This window comes from Pleurodeles waltl, chromosome 3_1, assembly GCF_031143425.1.
Source record: "Pleurodeles waltl isolate 20211129_DDA chromosome 3_1, aPleWal1.hap1.20221129, whole genome shotgun sequence".
NCBI lineage: Eukaryota > Metazoa > Chordata > Amphibia > Caudata > Salamandridae > Pleurodeles > Pleurodeles waltl.
In genome coordinates, this window is record NC_090440.1 from 698,763,695 (window position 1) to 698,783,308 (window position 19,614).

The 19,614-nt window shown below is 45.7% G+C and overlaps 1 protein-coding gene across 6 annotated transcripts in view; it reads left to right on the forward strand.

Moving 5' to 3' along the window:
- The window catches only part of TMEM39B (transmembrane protein 39B), a 480,936-nt gene that overhangs the window by 331,817 nt on the left and 129,505 nt on the right, over positions 1-19,614 (forward strand). The window contains exon 10 of one of the 6 annotated variants that reach the window (XM_069223329.1): positions 18,438-18,547. The exons of the other annotated variants lie outside the window; for them this stretch is intronic. Within the exon in view, the coding sequence (XP_069079430.1) occupies positions 18,438-18,527 (90 nt within the window). The 3' untranslated portion in view covers positions 18,528-18,547. The remainder of the gene's footprint in view (positions 1-18,437; positions 18,548-19,614) is intronic. 6 annotated transcript variants of the gene reach the window in all.

The window sequence follows — 19,614 nt, forward strand, 5'->3', positions numbered from 1 at the left end:
GAGATCTTTTAAGAGTGAGTGCCTTAAATGTAAGTAGGAAACAATTCAGACCTACTAAGAAGGATAGAGAGCTAGAAATGTTTAAAATTGGCTCGGGAACCACCCTACAACCAGTTTATTGTGAATGATGGGTCTCAAGGTTAAAAACAAGGGGAGTATAAGGGAGATAATGTTCCTCTACTCTAGGTAGGGTAAAGGACATTGGCTTCAGCCCTAACTATTAGGTCGACATGTTTCACACCTCAGGCGTCCCTAAGGATCGAATGGTGTTTTATCCGGACCAAGAAACAAAAATCTTAGCTACTCAAAAGACAAAAATTGAACTTACATAAACAGCTACGCAAAAAAAGCTGCAGTTGGCCTAGACCCTCCTATATTAAGGCAAGGGCATCATGGGTAAATTGCTGGCCAAAGGGCTGTCATCACAATTTCTGACGGGCCCCTGCTGGGAGATCAACCTGCGGCCGCACACCCCAAAACGTCTTATGGTCTGTGGAATTGCATATACGTGTGAGTGGCAGTATCTAAAGGGATATCTTTACAACAAAAGTGATTGCAAAATTGAGCAGTAATGTGAGTGATGAATAATTAAGTATTTGAAAATTAAGTTAAAACAGTGCAGTTAAACTTTATGAGAAATAAAACGTTGGGAGATTTATTATAACCTATAATTTGAGATGTTATGCATGTATCATAATGCCAAATATGTTTCCAAATAAGAACATCTTTGACTCAAACTAAAGTATAAGACTCCATGCATGCCTCACACACGAGAGATTTTAGAAAAAATATCACAGTAGCACACTGCATAATGATTTAAAACTGATATTGTTTGTTAAAATGCTAACTTTGATAGCATTTATCAAAATAATTAGTGAATGTCAATGTAAAAAAAAAAACTTTGGAATAGATTTTCTGTTATTTCATTTGGCTTTTCACTATTTTTTCTGCCCTTGAAAATGCAAGAAGTAAGCAAAGCAAAACAAATGCTGGCTACCCCTATTACTGTGACTGTTGATTGTGTATTAAAAATAGAAAAAAACAACAAAAAAGATAAATATGTACTTCAGAACATGGGAAGAAGTGATTTGATTTGTAAATTGGCATTAACACAGATAGGCATTATATGTCTACTCCTTTGATATATGTGCTTCCAAAAATATATTTTAATCTGTAACATCTGTGTAACGTAGAAGCTAGCAATGTCAAGCCTATAATATAGATTATGGTCAGGGCCTTTAACTGCTAACTAACCTGTAAATTAGCTACGTGGACCTGTATTGCATGTGCAGACTGACACTGTGATCTGCAGCATCAGTATAACCTGAGAGATGTCCTTGGACCTCTTTCACATTTGTAACAAAACTACACTTGCACCTCTGGTATTTGAGTCCTGAGAAGGAGTTGTAAGTTTGGAAAATAAGTATACCAGAACAACTGTTAACCTTTACCTGCCAAATAGCCTGAAACCAGCATTGTGAGCCTATAACACTTTTGGATATTATGGGCTTGCTGGACCAGTGTGATAGTTTTGCAGTGTCAGTCTTTTCTGGATTCACATGCTGTGCATTATTCCACCATATACTGGTTGGGTCCAGAATTGTCTTCCACATTTTTTAGTCCTTTTGTTGGTTTGTGTTGGGGTACCTCCATTTGGTGTCCCCTAGTGACATTGTCATGCTTCCTCTGGAAGCTCCCACCTTTGGACACCGTCTTCAGATTTGTTTCCCGCTGTTGGGTCTGTACTCTTGCTGAAGAGTTTTCAACACTTGGAATAAGTTGTTGACAGAGGTTCAGGAGAAGATCATCAAAAGTCCAACGAAGGTAGAGGAGAACACAGAGGGAACAGGATGGGACATTGAGGGAATGAGAAGTTCCTTGACCGTTTTGAAGAATACCCATACAGGGAGCTCCCTGTGTGGCCTAATGGAGAAAGCAAAAATTGCCACCAAGTTCTCACAGAAGGACAACTACCCGGTCTGCAATCCGTTTGACAGTAGACCATCGGAGCAAGGACTGCAATGCCAACTCCACATTCATACCCAAAATTACAAGGGTGAAAGAGAGGCAAAGCTGAGCCCACCATACCATGCAGGGACAGAGTGCCCCCTACTCTGAGATTTGGGACTCAAGTGCGACGAGGAGAATGTCGCAGGAGGGGATAAGCAGAGGTCGACCTACAGATAGTCATCATCGAAGCCCAGAAGGGCAAGAATACACTCTGGCCCGAGGTCAATGACCTGTCGACCTCGAAAAACACGCCTGAGTCGTGTAAAACGGACTCAAAGCCCTCGTAGGGAGTCTCAGAGTTAAAGCACTTTACGACTTCAGCCGCAACAAGGAACCCCTCAGAACCCTTGAAAGGGACACTGCCGGAGGAAAATCCCAGCCATGTCCAAATCATCAAAGGATGTGCGAGGAAAGGATCTTTCAATGTAGAATCATGACAAGCTGCGTTCAGAGCTTAGAAGCGTGACAACCGATTCATCTAAAAAATACTTTTCACTGTCCAAGACAAAGAGACGGCTGAGAATCTTGATGCCGAACAAGATAGAGAAAAAGAAAAGGCGTCTCAAGGATGAAATGGCAGTTCTGCTACAGAAACACAAGGACTTTGACAAGAGTCTGAAGGAGTTTTGAATCCAGAAAAATGTCCCAGCACCAAAAGATCAGAGATAGATGACCATCAATGACATCCTGCCTCCACTAACACCAAAGCCTCAACAACAAGAAGAGGAGGAACTCTTCTATGAAGAGGAGGAGGAACAGAAGGCATGATTGTATCAGGGCTCAGAGGGATCTGAGTACACAGAAGCACAATGGCAAGACATAAAAACTGATTAATTTGAAGAAGAGGTAGACAGCTATCCATCAAGACCATCACCGCCAGATGAAATTGGCATCTACAACCAGGTGGTAAACAAGGCAGCAGACAAATGTTTCCAATTAGAAGAGAAGCCACATTCCTGTTTCATACTGGAAACTCATCTGCCCAAAAATCCAGGAGTCAATGTATATCTATGCTCGCAAGCATTTTGAACCTGGGAAGGCAGGTCTTTAAGAAACTACCACATGCCGAGCGGTCACTCCAAAGGCAGAGATAAAGTACAAGTTCTATTCAAAAGATCCTGCCTACATCAGGGATTCTGTTCCAGCTGACTCATTTATCACAGCAACAGCCAGAACAAGCATTTGCAATGCAGTGGGTCTCACATTTGCTCGAGTTAGAGCTATTAGCGTTGTAAACTCCTAACCGGACATTTCTTGCCTCATAAATTGAAAATGAAAAGTAATACAGTTTCCATAAGCGAGCACATTCAAAGTGCGTGGGCATCAGCGTGAAGGAGCACACCAAAGGAAAAATGTTCACTTGCAGTCAAACGTATTGGCAAAAGTGCAATTAGCCATGTAACATGGGCGATGTTCAAGGCGGTAACTAAACCACCCCAAGGACGGACAAAGGTAAAGCATTTACCAACGAAAATAAAGGATTTTTGAAGGGCAAGCCCATGAACGAGTGATAGTGATGAGCATGCAGTGGGCGTAGTTAAAAGCCCAGATATATACCAAAACATCGGAATAGCAGCGCTTGCGTGCTGCTATGCTCAACCTAAAAATGGCTAACATCCCATCAACTTCGGGTCCACCTCCAGACAAGGAGAATAACAGAATGTACCTCGTGGGTCAAAAATTTGAGAGATGCGCAGCAAATCACTGGTGCTTTGCAAACCTTTTAGCGCCCTCTTAAATTACTATGCCTACCAAACTTGGGATTAGATGGTGGATTTAATGAAACATCTCCCAGCACAATTTTGGAAAAGAGTGGCACACCTGGTGGAAGAGAGTGGGCAAGAACATAGCCAACATGAGCTTAAAGTCCACACTAGATGCAGCTGACATGTCCAGCTGATAAATGATGGTGGCCGTGACCCTACACCAACACTCCTGGATCCGAATTTTAGGTTTCAAACTGGAGGTACAAGCAAACATTCTTAAAGCACTATTCAGTACTGGACAGTTGTTAGGGAGTGCAGTCGAGAAAACTCTAAACCAGCTATAGGATAATGAGACAGCTAAGTTGATGGGAGGGCTACTGTTCATAGGGAGTATTCGAAGGGGGACAGTGCCTTCACAAAAGCCAGAAGGAAAGGGTAGTTTCCAGTCAGACACATCTCACCAAAGGTACAGGGGAAGCAGCAACTCAACCTCAGAGTTTGCGATACCAGCAAGGAAGGCAGTCTTTATGGGGTTGAACGTGCAGAAGAGGGCTGCCACAAAGGGGAGGTTCAGCACCCTCAAATGACTTACCAGCAGTAACAAAACGCTCACAAACATCAGTGATTGTAAAGAGCAAGCAACATCAACTCCTACACACACCAGTAGGAGGCAGAATAAAAAACTTCCTTCAGGAGTGGAGGAAGATTGCATCGGACTGATGGATTCTAAACATAATACAGTATGGCTATTGCATCGAGCTAAACAAAACCCCTCCATCCAGGGGACCGAGGAGAAAGATCCTTTTAAAGGTTTAGACATCCAGACTACTCAAAGCGGTAGAGGAGTTGTTGGAAAAAGATGCAATCCAAATTGTGCCAAGAGGAGCAATCAACAAAGGAAACTACTCTACATATTTTTTAATCCCAAAGGTAGATGGATTACTTCGGCTGATTCAAGATATAAGGTATATAAACAAATTTATCAAAACACAAAAAGTTAAAAATGACAAATTTGCAGGAAGTCATACCACAATTGTAAGTAGGGGATTACGTGGCAACAATATACTTTAATGACACCTACTTGCACATTCCAATGACTACAAATCACAAAAGATACCTTTGGTTTGTGGTAGGAAAAAATCACTATCAGTTCAAGATACTAGCTTTTGGAATCAAATCACCACCAAGAGTATTCACAAAGTGCCTAGCAGCAATTGCAGCACATCTGTGGAGACAAGGCATACAGTGTTTCCCTAATTAGACGACTGGTTGGTAAGGGCAAACTTACACAAGAAGTGCAGAGAGCACATACAGTAAGTGATAAGAGCACTATTCACATTTGGATTCTCAATAAACATGGAGAAGTCATCCTCTGAACCAGAATAAATGTTTCTGGGAGCAAGGAGCGGCTCAATCGAAGGGAAAGTGTAGCCCAGCGAGAAGAGAACAAATGCCCAGTGAGGACGGTTGAGAAGTTGTTCAGAATGATGGCTTCCTGCAAGACTACACATAAGACCATTACAGGAATAGCTGCAAAAGTAATGGCCACGGGCAACAGAGAGTTCTGAAGACCTAGTAGTTGTCACGCAGAAGGTAGAAGAAGAGATAGCGTGGTGGAACAGGTCACATATACCACAATGGAGGACATTTGCACAACAAACTCATACAGTAACAATTACAACAGATGCCTCACATATGGGATGGACAATCTCACGGTGTGAGGAGTCTCGAAGGAAAAGGAGGCGGTACAAAAAGCAACATCCTGGAACTAAAAACGTGCCCCTAAAGCATTTCAGAAAGAGATTTGGGGAAAGTCAATATTGATCCAAAGGGACAATACAACTACCATGCCTTACATCAACAGGCAGGGGAAGGGTGTCACAATACCTGTCCCAATCCAGGTTAGTACAAGAGCTTTGGAAATGGACGGTCCAAAGGAAAACAGAAATCTTAGCAGTGCATCTGCCAGGAAAGGCAATCTCGAGGTGGACAGGCTGAGCAGACAAGCCCCACGAATGGGACCTGAACCAAACTGTACTCGGAAAGATCTTTCAGGAATGGGGAACTCCAGAGATAGATCTTTTTGCTACATCTCTAGATGCAAAATGCCAAAACCTTACCTTCAGACAACCATACCACAGATTCCTAGGGAATGCACTATCGATAAACTGGTTAGGGATATTTTCATACTCTTTTCCCCCAAAACCACTGATGCCCAGGGTGATCAGCAAATGCAAAATCAGCAAGATTATATTAATACTACTTGCTGTTCAATGGACGAGGCAGACATGGTCCTCAGAGCTGAAAGAACAGCCCAGGGAAGAATTTGCAAACTACAAAACAGACAGGATTGATTGTCAGTGGAAGAAAGAAGGGTTCCACACCCAGAACCAGTCATTGAACCTGGCTGCGTGGCTCCTGAGGATGTAGAATTCTGATATCTAAGACAGCCGTAAAATAAAGTGGCTTCCGTGAGAGGCAAGAAAACCAACTACTAGGAAGTGCTATACAGCTAAATGAAGAAGATATTCACTATCGTGTTTAAACAGGGACTACAAGGGAAAAAAGGTGCTCAGATATTTAACTCATCTTTCAGACTGCAAGCTGTCATATGCATCTTTAAAAGTACATTTAGCAGTGATAGTGACTTATCCAAGAGGGCAAACCCATTGTCGGAAGGTACCCTCTTTTTGGCAGTATGTTTACCCCCACTTTATGCCAGCTGTCAGTGTGTTTTTGACTGTGTTCACTGGGATCCTGCTAATCAGGACCCCGGTGACTGTGCTCTCGCCCTCTAAATTTAGTTGCTTTGGTACTTCTTACAGCCCACAATTGGCATACTGGTGCACCCCTGTAAGTCCTTAATATATGGTACCAAGATACCCTTGGCATTGGTATGCTAGGGGTCCTCCATGGGCTGCAGCATGTATTATGCCACCCATGGGAGCCCTTGCAAACTGCCTGCAGGCCTGTCATTTGTAGCCTGCGTGAACAGGTGCATGCACCCTTTCGCTGCTGGTCACTACACCAGGTCACTGTAAATCACACCTGTGGTAAGCCCTTCCAAACCAAAGGGCAGGGTGTAGGCCCCTCTGAGTGCGGGCACCCCTGCATGAGCAGAGATACCCCTACGAACTCCAGTTCCAATCCCCTGGACTTCGTAAGTGCGGGGAAGCCATTTTAGCCATGTACTGGCCACAGGTCACTCACTCACCTGTGGCCCAGCTACATAATCGTAACTTCGAACCTAGGTATGTTTGGAATCAAACATCTCAGAATCATACTCCAGTACTGATGACAGTATTGGTGGCATGATTCCATGCACTCTGGGGGCTCGTTAGAGGACCCCTCACTGTACCGCTCCTACCAGTCTTTCAGGGTCTACAAGCAGCCCACACAGCTGCAGCCCCTCAGACAGGATTCTGCCCTCAGGCTCAAGCAGGGGAAGGCAAAACAAAAGATTTCCTGTGGGAGAGGGGATACATTCTCCTCTCCCTTGGAAATAGGTGTTACTGGGATGGGGACGGGAAGCCTCCCCACGCCACTGGACTGCTTTGATGGGCACATTTGGTGCCCTCTTTGTATAATCCAGTTTGCACTGGTCCAGGGACCCCTTGTCCCTGCTCTGGTGTGAAACTGCACAAAGGAAAGGGGAGTAACCTCTCCCCTGTCCATCACCACAGAGGTGGTGCCCAGAACGCCTCCCGTGGCCATTTGATTCTGCCATCTTGGAAATAAGATGTGCAGACACCCCTGAATCTGCAGGGACCTAACACAAGGACATCCGGCTGATGGGACCTGCTGTCCTCTGGACTTGCAAAGATTCTCCAACACAGGTGGTGGTTCTGAGAGGTCCTCTGGGTCCTCTCTGCCTTTTGTCCAACTTGGGAGACAGTGAGCCCGTGCCACTTCCTCCAAGACAGAACCCCTGTGCATCGTGACTCTTGCTGCAACTAAGACTTGTTGACTTCTGCTCCGAGAGAATTTCAGGGTCCAAGTAGCCCCGGCCCCCAGCACTTTACGTCTTTAAAGACAGTCTCCCCTCTGCTGCTCCAGTGATGTGGGACTCCTCGTCACATGTGCTGACTCGGCCACACTGCGACTTACTGTGCCTACTGCCACTAGGTTGCCCATAGGGGCTCCGACCGCTTCTGCTGGCTCTCCTGTCGTCTCAGGGTCAGCCTGGACTCTTCTCCAAGGGTCTAGTCCCCAGAACCTTGCTGGTCCTCTTCAGCTCTGCAAATCTCCAATAGCTCCAGTTACATTTGCTTGTTGGTGGTCCTCCTGACCACTGACCCCTCTGCAATCTGGTGACCGAGGAGGGAAAGCTCCTAAGCGACATCAGGGACTGTGCAGCTTCTGGGCCCCGCAGCTGAACTTCTTCCATCACCATCAACCCGGATCTTCACCCACAGAAAGGTGGGCATCACCTCCTGCGCCACTTGGACACTCTGCGTGGTCTGGACTCTGTCCCCTTCTTTTGCAAGTCTTCCTCATCTGGAATCTACCATTGGGTTCCACCGGCCTGGTCCTGCTCTTATAATAATACTTTTATGAGTCCCCTTGTTAGCCTTTGTGACGACCAGGTTACTTACCTCTCCTCTCCTGGTCATCTTCTAGATATTTACTTCTTGGGGTACTGTGGCAGGCTGAACAGTATACACCAGACAGAGATCTGCTTTTATGGTAATTAAAGGTTTATTTGATAGGAGTTTTGTTCATTCAAGTTTTCATAGTGACATGTGGAGTAGCCCAGTTAAATGTCTCTTCTTTACTTGGTCTTCTTTCTTCTCTCTTTCTTCCTTGGGTCAGATTTCTCGAGTGACGTGGTAAGGCTCCAGGGAGGTACCGACAAGAAAAGACAGAAGAGGGTTTGGATAAGTATATAGGTATGTTCGATGGCATATGTTGCTGCAGATACACATGTTTCGCACAGTCCGCTGCCTGGTGTTGGGCTCGGAGTATTACAAGTTGTTTTTCTTCGAAGAAGTCTTTTTTGGTCACGGGACCGAAGGACTCCTCCCTCTTCGGCTCCATTGCGCATGGGCGTCGACTCCATGTTAGATTGTTTTTTTCCGCTGTCGGGTTCGGACGTATTCCTTTTCGCTCCGTGTTTCGGTTCGGAAAGTTAGTCAGAATCTCGGAAGAAAGCGTCGGTATTGTTCCGTTCGGTATCGGGATAGTTAGGTACATTGACACCGATCATCGGAAGACTTTGAGGTAGCTTCGATCCCCCGTCGGGGCCTGGTCGGCCCGACCACGTGCGACATCGAAGCCGATGGAACGGACCCCGTTTCGTTTCTGCCCAAAATGTCACAGTAAGTATCCTTATACAGATCAGCACTTGGTCTGTAACTTGTGCTTGTCCCCCGAGCACAAGGAGGATACCTGTGAGGCCTGTCGAGCCTTCCGGTCCAGAAAAACACTCCGGGACCGAAGAGCCAGGCGTCTACAAATGGCGTCGACGCCGACAAAACAACGTTTCGACGATGAAGAGGAAACATTCTCGGTTCCGGAATCAGAATCCGGAGACTCCGACGTCGAACAACAGCAACAAACAGTAAGTAAGACGTCGAAAATTAAAACCATCAAGAAGACAAAAGCCCAGGGGACGCCACTGCCAACAGGCCATGGCTCGACCCATAAAACCGGCGAGCCGTCGAAGGCGCCGAAAAAGGGCACACCCATAGCGAAGACACCCGACTCCGGTCGAGGGACCGCCATGGAGCAACCTCGGAGCCGAGATAGCGGCTCCGAGAGGCAAAAACAAGATGCCGGCACCGAAAAACATCGGCACCGAGACACCCTGCCGAAAGCCACAAAAATTCTGTCGGTGCTGAAGCCGAAAAAAGATTCTCTCTCGGCGCCGAAAAGTTCCACACCTCCATCCTACACAGAGGAACAAGGAATAAGTGGCCAGATGCACAGATTTGGACAAGAGCTCCAAAGTGTAGAATCAGACTACACACAAAAGAGACTGTACATCCAGCAAGACACAGGGAAGATATCAACCCTTACCCCAATAATGAGAAAAAGAAGGATCAGACTTCTCAAGGATGACGCACAACCACAAGCCAAAGTGGTTAAAAAAGTCACGCCTCCGCCCTCTCCACCACAACAGGCATCCCCGGCACAAACACCGCCACAAATGCACTCACCAGTGCAAACTACCATAAGTCAAGATAATCAGGATCAAGACGCTTGGGACCTATATGACACCCCAGTGCCGGACAATGATCCCGATTCATACCCCACAAAGCCGTCACTGCCAGAGGACAGTACCTCATACTCGCAACTGGTGGCTAGGGCAGCAGAATTCCACAATGTCCAACTGCATTCCGATCCTATAGAGGATGATTTTTTATTTAACACCCTCTCGGCTACACATAGCCAATATCAATGTCTCCCAATGCTACCAGGGATGTTACGGCACGCAAAACAAATTTTTGAAGAGCCCGTAAAATCAAGAGCCATCACCCCAAGGGTGGATAAGAAATACAAACCACCACCCACAGACCCAGTGTTTATTACTTCGCAGTTACCACCTGACTCCGTAGTAGTAGGGGCAGCTCGCAAAAGAGCAAATTCCCATACATCTGGCGACGCCCCACCTCCGGACAAAGAAAGCAGAAAATTTGATGCAGCAGGAAAAAGAGTAGCATCACAGGCAGCCAACCAGTGGCGCATCGCAAATTCTCAAGCGCTGCTGGCCCGATATGACCGCGCACACTGGGATGAGATGCAACTTCTCATAGACCATCTTCCACAGGAATACCAAAAAAGGGCGCAGCAAATAGTTGAAGAGGGACAAACGATCTCAAACAATCAAATCCGCTCTTCAATGGACGCAGCCGATACTGCAGCGAGAACAGTCAACACTGCTGTCACCATAAGGAGACACGCTTGGCTCCGCACTTCAGGCTTCAAACCGGAAATCCAGCAGGCTGTCCTTAATATGCCCTTCAACGAGAAACAACTTTTTGGCCCTGAAGTGGACACAGTCATTGAAAAACTTAAAAAGGACACAGACACGGCCAAAGCCATGGGCGCACTCTACTCCCCGCAGAGCAGAGGCTCTTTCAGAAAAACTCCATTTAGAGGGGGGTTTCGTGGCCAACCCACAGACACCACCAGCCAACAAACAAGAACCACACCATATCAGGGTTCATTCCAAAGAGGAGGTTTCAGGGGATATAGAGGGGGTCAATTCCCAAGGAGTAGGGGAAGATTCCAGACTCCAAAAACACCTCCACCTAAACAGTGACTTTCAAGTCACACAACCCCTTCACTCAACACCAGTGGGGGGAAGACTAAGCCAATTCTACCAATCTTGGCAGCAGATTACAACAGACAATTGGGTATTAGCAATAATCCAACATGGCTATTGCATAGAATTCCACAAATTCCCACCAAACATCCCTCCAAAAACACGCAAAATGTCACCACAACATTTAGAACTTTTAGGACTAGAAGTTCAAGCACTACTGCAAAAGGATGCAATAGAGTTAGTACCAGTACAACAAAAAAACACAGGAGTTTACTCCCTGTACTTTCTAATTCCAAAAAAAGACAAAACATTAAGACCAATATTAGATCTCAGGACACTAAATACCTACATCATATCGGACCACTTTCACATGGTCACACTACAAGACATCATTCCACTGCTCAAACAGCAAGATTACATGACCACATTAGACCTAAAAGATGCGTACTTTCATATACCGATACACCCTTCTCACAGAAAGTACCTAAGGTTCGTATTCAAAGGAATACATTACCAATTCAAAGTGTTGCCATTCGGAATAACAACTGCACCAAGAGTATTCACAAAATGTCTAGCAGTAGTAGCAGCACATATCAGGAGACAACAGATACATGTGTTTCCTTACCTAGACGATTGGCTAATCAAGACCAACACAGTAAAAAAGTGCACAAACGACACCACATATGTCATACAAACCCTTCACAAACTGGGTTTCTCCATCAACTATACAAAGTCACACCTCGAACCGTGTCAGACACAACAATATCTAGGGGCAACCATCAACACATCAAAAGGAATTGCCACTCCAAGTCCACAAAGAGTGCAAGCATTCCACAAGGTAATAAGTGCTATGTTTCCAAACCAAAAGATACAAGCAAAATTTGTGCTAAAACTTCTAGGCATGATGTCATCATGCATAGCCATTGTCCCAAACGCAAGACTACACATGCGACCCTTACGACAGTGCCTAGCATCACAATGGTCACAGGCACAGGGTCAACTTCAAGATCTGGTGTTGGTAGACCGCCAAACATACCTCTCGCTTCTATGGTGGAACAGCAACAATTTAAACAAAGGGCAGACATTTCAGGACCCAGTGCCTCAATACGTTATAACAACAGATGCTTCCATGACAGGGTGGGAGCACACCTCAATCACCACAGCATTCAAGGACAATGGGATGTACACCAAACAAAATTTCATATCAATTACCTAGAACTGTTAGCAGTATTTCTAGCGTTAAAAGCCTTTCAACCCATAATAACACACAAATACATTCTTGTCAAAACAGACAACATGACAACAATGTATTATTTAAACAAACAAGGAGGAACACACTCAACACAATTGTGTCTCCTAACACAAAAAATATGGCAGTGGGCGACTCACAACAACATTCGCCTAATAGCACAATTTATTCCAGGGATCCAAAACCAACTAGCAGACAACCTTTCGCGAGACCACCAACAAGTCCACGAATGGGAAATTCACCCCCAAGTTCTGAACAAGTACTTTCAAATTTGGGGAACACCCCAGATAGATTTGTTCGCAACAAAAGAAAACGCAAAATGCCAAAACTTCGCATCCAGGTACCCACACCGCGAATCACAAGGCAATGCTCTATGGATGAGTTGGTCAGGGATATTTGCATACGCTTTTCCCCCTCTCCTTCCATATCTAGTAAACAAGTTGAGTCAAAACCAACTCAAACTCATACTGATAGCACCCACATGGGCAAGACAACCTTGGTATACAACTCTACTAGACCTTTCACTAGTACCGCATGTCAAACTACCCAACAGACCAGATCTGTTAACACAACACAAACAACAGATCAGGCATCCAAACCCAGCATCATTGAATCTGGCAATTTGGCTCCTGAAATCCTAGAATTCGGACACTTAGACCTCACACAAGAATGTATGGAGGTCATAAAACAAGCTAGAAAAGCTTCCACTAGACACTGCTATGCATCTAAGTGGAAAAGATTTGTCTGCTACTGCCATACCAATCAAATCCAACCATTGCATGCCTCTACAAAGGACATAGTGGGATACTTACTACATTTGCAAAAAGCGAATCTCGCTTTTTCATCTATAAAAATACACCTCGCAGCAATATCTGCTTACCTACAAACTACTCATTCATCGTCTCTATTTAGAATACCAGTTATTAAAGCATTCATGGAAGGGCTAAAAAGAATTATACCACCAAGAACACCACCAGTTCCTTCATGGAACCTTAACATCGTCTTAACAAGACTCATGGGTCCACCTTTCGAACCCATGCATTCCTGTGAAATGCAATATCTAACCTGGAAAGTCGCATTTCTCATTGCAATCACATCCCTCAGAAGAGTAAGTGAAATACAGGCATTTACCATACAAGAACCATTTATTCAAATACACAAAAATAAAATAGTTCTAAGAACAAATCCAAAATTTCTACCAAAAGTAATCTCACCATTCCATTTAAATCAAACAGTAGAATTGCCAGTGTTCTTCCCACAACCAGATTCCGTGGCTGAAAGGGCACTACATACATTAGACATCAAAAGAGCACTAATGTACTACATTGACAGAACAAAGCTAATCAGGAAAACAAAACAACTGTTCATAGCTTTTCAAAAACCACACATAGGAAATCCAATCTCTAAACAAGGCATTGCTAGATGGATAGTCAGATGTATTCAAACATGCTATCTTAAAGCCAAAAGAGAATTGCATATTACACCAAAGGCACACTCAACCAGAAAGAAAGGTGCTACAATGGCCTTTCTAGGAAACATTCCTATGAGCGAAATATGTAAGGCTGCAACCTGGTCTACGCCTCATACATTTACTAAACATTACTGTGTAGACGTACTAAATGCACAACAAGCTACAGTGGGCCAAGCTGTACTGAGAACATTATTCCAAACTACTTCAACTCCTACAGGCTAAACCACCGCTTTTAGGGGAGGTAACTGCTTTATAGTCTATGCGAAACATGTGTATCTGCAGCAACATATGCCATCGAACTGAAAATGTCACTTACCCAGTGTACATCTGTTCGTGGCATTAGTCGCTGCAGATTCACATGTGCCCTCCCGCCTCCCCGGAAGCCTGTAGCCGTTTAGAAGTACATCTTAAATCTTAAACATTTGTACATTTGTAAATAATTATTATAAACTTTTTATGTACATACGTATTCACTCCATTGCATGGGCACTATTTATAGCAAACATCTCCATCCTCACCCTCTGCGGGGAAAACAATCTAAGATGGAGTCGACGCCCATGCGCAATGGAGCCGAAGAGGGAGGAGTCCTTCGGTCCCGTGACCAAAAAAGACTTCTTCGAAGAAAAACAACTTGTAATACTCCGAGCCCAACACCAGGCAGCGGACTGTGCGAAACATGTGAATCTGCAGCGACTAATGCCACGAACAGATGTACACTGGGTAAGTGACATTTTCATTACTGGGGCTTTTCTAGTGAGGAACGAAATAGGGAGTGGGTAAGTAGGGGAATGGGAGGGAAAGTGCGTCCACCCGTGAACTGTGCTAAAGCATAACACTATTTGTGCTTCAGGTAAGTTATAAGGTGCACCCTAGAGTTTTAGGTATTCTTAGTTAGACTGTGCCCTTTTCTCTACCCCTCTCCCCTCTTACCCCTCCCCACTTCCCTTTCCCAGTGTAGATCTAGGGTTCCTGCCCCTTGTCCCTAGGAGGGACCGTACCTTTGTGAGCCACGACCCTCCAGGGTCGTGGCTAGGCTCCTGCGTCTGTCTGTCCTGCTCTCCGTGGCTGCTTGTCTCCTGGTGCCTGGTGGTCTGTTCCTTTGTTGCTGTTCTGGTGTTCTTCCTCCTCTCGCCCTCGCCGCTCTCCTCTTCGGCGTTGTTCTCCTCCCTTTCCCGCTCCGCGGCTGTTTTAAAAACGAGCGTTTCCCCGGGGAAACGCAGCTGCGACGAGTTGCGCGTCCCCATGACAACATGGGGACGCGGAAATGACGTATCGGGTTCGGCCGATACGTTAGTTCCCGAGTCTGTGTTCTCCGTGATCGGGTTCGCCCGATCACAGGTACCACTCTGTTAGTCCATGGCTAACTACTCAATATCCTCTGGTGGGGGACCCATTCTTACATTCCACTTTCTTAGTACATGGTTTGGCTCCCCACTATAGGGCCCTTGCTATTTCCCAATACCTACCTGTGTATATTTTGTGTGTACTTGCCTCCAGAAGGGGGTCTACCTATAGTAGTCTAGTTTGGTATTCCTGTAATAAAGTACCTTTATTTTTGCAACACTGTGTGGTTCCTTTCATGTGTGATAAAGTTACTGTGTGACTACTGTGGTATTGCAAGTGCTTCACACTTCTCCTAGATAAGTCTTGGCTGCTCACCACAGGTACCACTAGAGACCCCTGGCTATCTAGACACTGTAACACTGTCTAATTAGGGTTGCTTGGACCACACACTGGGCCAGCTTTCTACATCCACCACCTTGGTTTTGGTGGAACAAGGAATTCTGGGACTGGGTTATGCCCTCTCCCCACTGGAAGTGGGTATATAGGGGTGTAGTCACTCCAAGGTTAAGTAGCCCATTAGCTACTACTTTACACTCCACTAAGCATCCATAAATGTAGTATTTAGGTGTCCCCTGACACCAGAAAAAAAGATTCATCTGTCTGAAAAAAGAAGAGGACAAAGAAGAGCCAAAGAAGTGAGAACTGTGGACTGCTGGTGGACTCTGGTGCAAAACCCTGCCTGCCTACCTGTTCTGACCAGACAGTCGTGACAACCAGAATCTTCCTGCAGATGTGGGGACTCCAAAAGCCTCGAAGGATCCCCAAGCCATCAGCATCTCCCTTGGAGAGCGCAGGAGCCACTTCTCTGCAGATTCCAACTGCAACGTCCAACTCGCCATTCTGCGGACTACTGGGTCCACTGACGCAGCAGCTGCCCAAGAGGAAGTTGTGGTGCACCAGGAGGCCATATCCGTCTCCCCACCAAGTTTGATGACGTAAGGACCCTTCAGAGCTGTCCTGCACCGATACCTGGGGTATCGGACCCCTTGCAACAGCCAAAGCTTGCTTGTAGTCCTGTGCGGACCCCAGTGCCACAACCGAGGACCAGTCGTCAAGGGACATCAACAACGGAGAAGGCATCACCGAGAGTAACCTAGTTGCACTGTTATGTCCCTCCTTTGCAGGTCCACCCAAGAACGGTGGGCTCCTTGATGCAGGAGCACCAACAACAAAGACCTGCTGCACCAGAGCCCCATGGCCTAGGTCCACATTATCAGACGGTGTTCCCTCGCTCCCAGGAACCCCACCAACCCAGCCCGGGTCCCCCTTAGTCTTTTTCTAGGTGGCCCCCCTTCTAGGTGACCAGCACCACTGCATCCGAACGCCCCAGGGTAGGTAAAACTGTACCTCTTGTGTTTTTTAGTGACCTTGCTCCCCCAGCACCCTACAATGTACAGGGGACCTCTGAGAACTGCATGCAAGCACCCCCTTGCAGTAAAAGTACTTTCAAGTCTTTACTGTGTAAAAGCGCATCTGAGTAAAACTTTAATTTACTTGTTAAGTTGATTCAACTGCTACATTACTTATCTTCTTTGAAGTTTTTCTGGTGTTGAAAAATTATATTTAAAAAAAGTAACTATTTTTCTAAACATTGGTCTTGAGTTTCTTCTTCAGTTTGTGTCTTATTGACTGACTCTCTGTGTTCAACCAATGCTTAGCACTACCCTCTGATGAGCCTAACTGCTCACCCACACTCCCAGAAAAGAGAGCTTTTGGGATTATTACTTAACCCTGGTATACCAATAAGGGTCACTTGTACTATCTGCTTAGTGTATCCCTACGTCCGGTACACATCGTAAATAGCTAGTTTCCTACATTCACAGACGGGATGTTTGTGGGATTCCTAAACTCACAGGAATTACTATGCTTTGTGATGCCCATTGTCTGATAGAGACTTCTAGCTGCAGATTTCTTAACGTTGAATTCTCCCCAGGCATCAGACTGGATCCAGAAGATTTTTTGTAAGCAGTACCCCAGCGCGCCAGTAGGTGGCATCGATTGGCTCAGCCAGCATCGTCCGTTCTGGAAAGTATGATGTGGTCCCTATATAGGCACCACCAAGACGTGCTGATGTCAGTTCCTTTCTTTCTGCGCTAGCCAGCACAGAACTAAGAGAGAGCTACTCCTCAGACATTTTTTGACTGGCCGTTTCAACTTTTTGTCAAACTTTTTTCCTCCTGGTGTGTTAAAATGTCATCACTGAAGACTGGTTTTAAGCCCTGCCAATCTCGTCATTGGACGATGTCCGTGACGGATCAGCACTTCATCTGTTTGTTGTGTCTGGAGTGTGACCACAACCTGAAGTCATGCTCAGAGTGCCAGGCCATGCATCTGAAGGCTTTGAGGGAGTGGTCCCTAAAGCTGATGGTGGCCCGACATGCAGCTTAGCACAGGTCGAGGTCCCAGTCGCATGGAAGGTTCCAGGACCGGTCATGGAGTCCCATGTCATTGTCGTCCCACTCCAAGTCCTCTGGACAATGAGGAACGTAGAGGCAAAGAAAGAAAAGCAAGAAGTTGAAGCGGTCTTCCACATCCTGTTAGTTAGCTGACGCGACAAGGGAGCGTCGTCATTCTAGGCCTCGTTTTTCAGAGCTTGGGCCAACTCCCCACCGCCTCAGTTTTCCTGGAGCCAGAGCGACCCCTGCCCAGTTCACAGAAATTTGTGAGGCCATGGGCCTCATTTTTGAGCAGGCACACCTTAGGTCACCGCGGGGTCGGAGGGGGCCCCCATCAGGTTGATTGAGTGGCAACAGTTGACAGCTTTTTACCTTCCTTCCGAAGTCTGTAATGTCATCTTGGCAGCTAGGTGTCCCTCCACCAAAACGATGTACGCCTGTCATTGAAAGATTTGTGGCAGTCCACAGACAAATCTGTTGATCCCCCTTCTGCCACTCTTTCCGAGGAGCACGCAGAGCACCGGTCCTGGACATCTGTCAGGCAGTGACGTGGGCATCTCTGCACATGTTTACCAAATGCTGCTGCTTGGACAGTCAGGTCCTTAGGGACAGCTTTACCCGTTCAGTTCTGCAGGACTTTCTCATTTGAAATTGGCTCTCAGGCCTACCCCCGGAGAATGCTATTGCTTGGATATCTATTCACAGGTAAGGAATCTGCAGCTAGAAGCTCTACCAAGGTTACTTACCTTTGGTATAGTCTTATCTGTTAGAGACTATATCTCCTTGCAGATTCCTTACCGACCCACCCATCCTCCCCATTCTGGGAACGGATTTCCAAGGGCAGGGACCTCCCTTTCAGGGCCCTATTTTTAACACACTACTGGTCAGTGTTGTTTGTGGCTCCTTGCTTCTGCATGGAAAGTTGTGAAAAGAAACTGATGTCGGCGCATCTGGGTGGCCCAGTATAAGAACCACAATGTCATTTCTGGTGCAGATGCTTCCGCCAACTGACACGGAGCTGATCAACCCCACTTACCGGTACGCAGGGGTACTGCTTACGAAAAATCTTCCAGATCCAGTCTGACACCTGGGGAGATTTCAAAGGTAAGGAATCTGCAGCTTCAGATAGTCTCTACCAGAGAAGACTTTACCGAAGGGAAGTAACTTGTTCATCCGCTCCTTACACTGTATAGTTTTATGCAGTTGTGGCTGATAGTTATACAGATGTAAGTCTACTTGCACCGGTCTCTTATCCTATTTTGAATATGTGACATGTAAATTAAGTCTTTTTCTGGTCTAACGGTATATTGACATCTGAAAATGCCCTTGTGAATCAGTTGCATATGTTTTTTCCTCTTCTGAGTCGAAATGTTAGCCTCCAACAACAAATCATACTGTCATTGACCCCATTGGAGATTCTCACCCACTCCATTGCTCAAACAAATCTTTTCCTGTGCCATATACCTCTGCATATTTCTTTGCATTCCATGTTGGCTGTCTGTAAGCTTTACGAATAACCATATCACTGAGTGCCTATCTAAAAAACAAAAACAAAAAAAAAATTACTTTGATGATGCTGTTCACATCTGCAGGACATGGTAATTCCCATTTCTGTAAGCTGAAAGGGCCGTATCCTCTGAATGTTCTATTTGGGCTTCCACACACAGCATAGAGGATATCCCAGAATACACCATGTGAACACTCATCATCTTTCAAGTTTGGCAGGGTTGTGAACTGTGTTATGGTCCCTTTCAACATTGGTTCAGCTCTTACAAGGCTATTATGCATAAAATATCGATATGCATCTGTGAACGAAACCACCATCTCTATTTCGCATAGTTTGCTGCAACTCTTAAAGTGCCGGCAAGATTAGGGATCTGCTTTTTGAAGGAGTGGCTTCACAGATTGTCTCAGTACCGGTCCCTTAATTTTCAGAGGTGTATCAATTATTACGTTAATTTGTGTTCAATGGCATCTGTCGCTGTAGATACACATGTTGTGCATAGCCCGCCATCTGGTGTTGGGTCGGAGTGTTACAAGTTGTTTTTCTTCGAAGAAGTCTTTCGAGTCACAGGACCGAGGGACTCCTCCTCTTTGTCTCCATTGCGCATGGGCGTCGACTCCATCTTAGATTGTTTTCTTTCCGCCATCGGGTTCGGACGTGTTCCTTT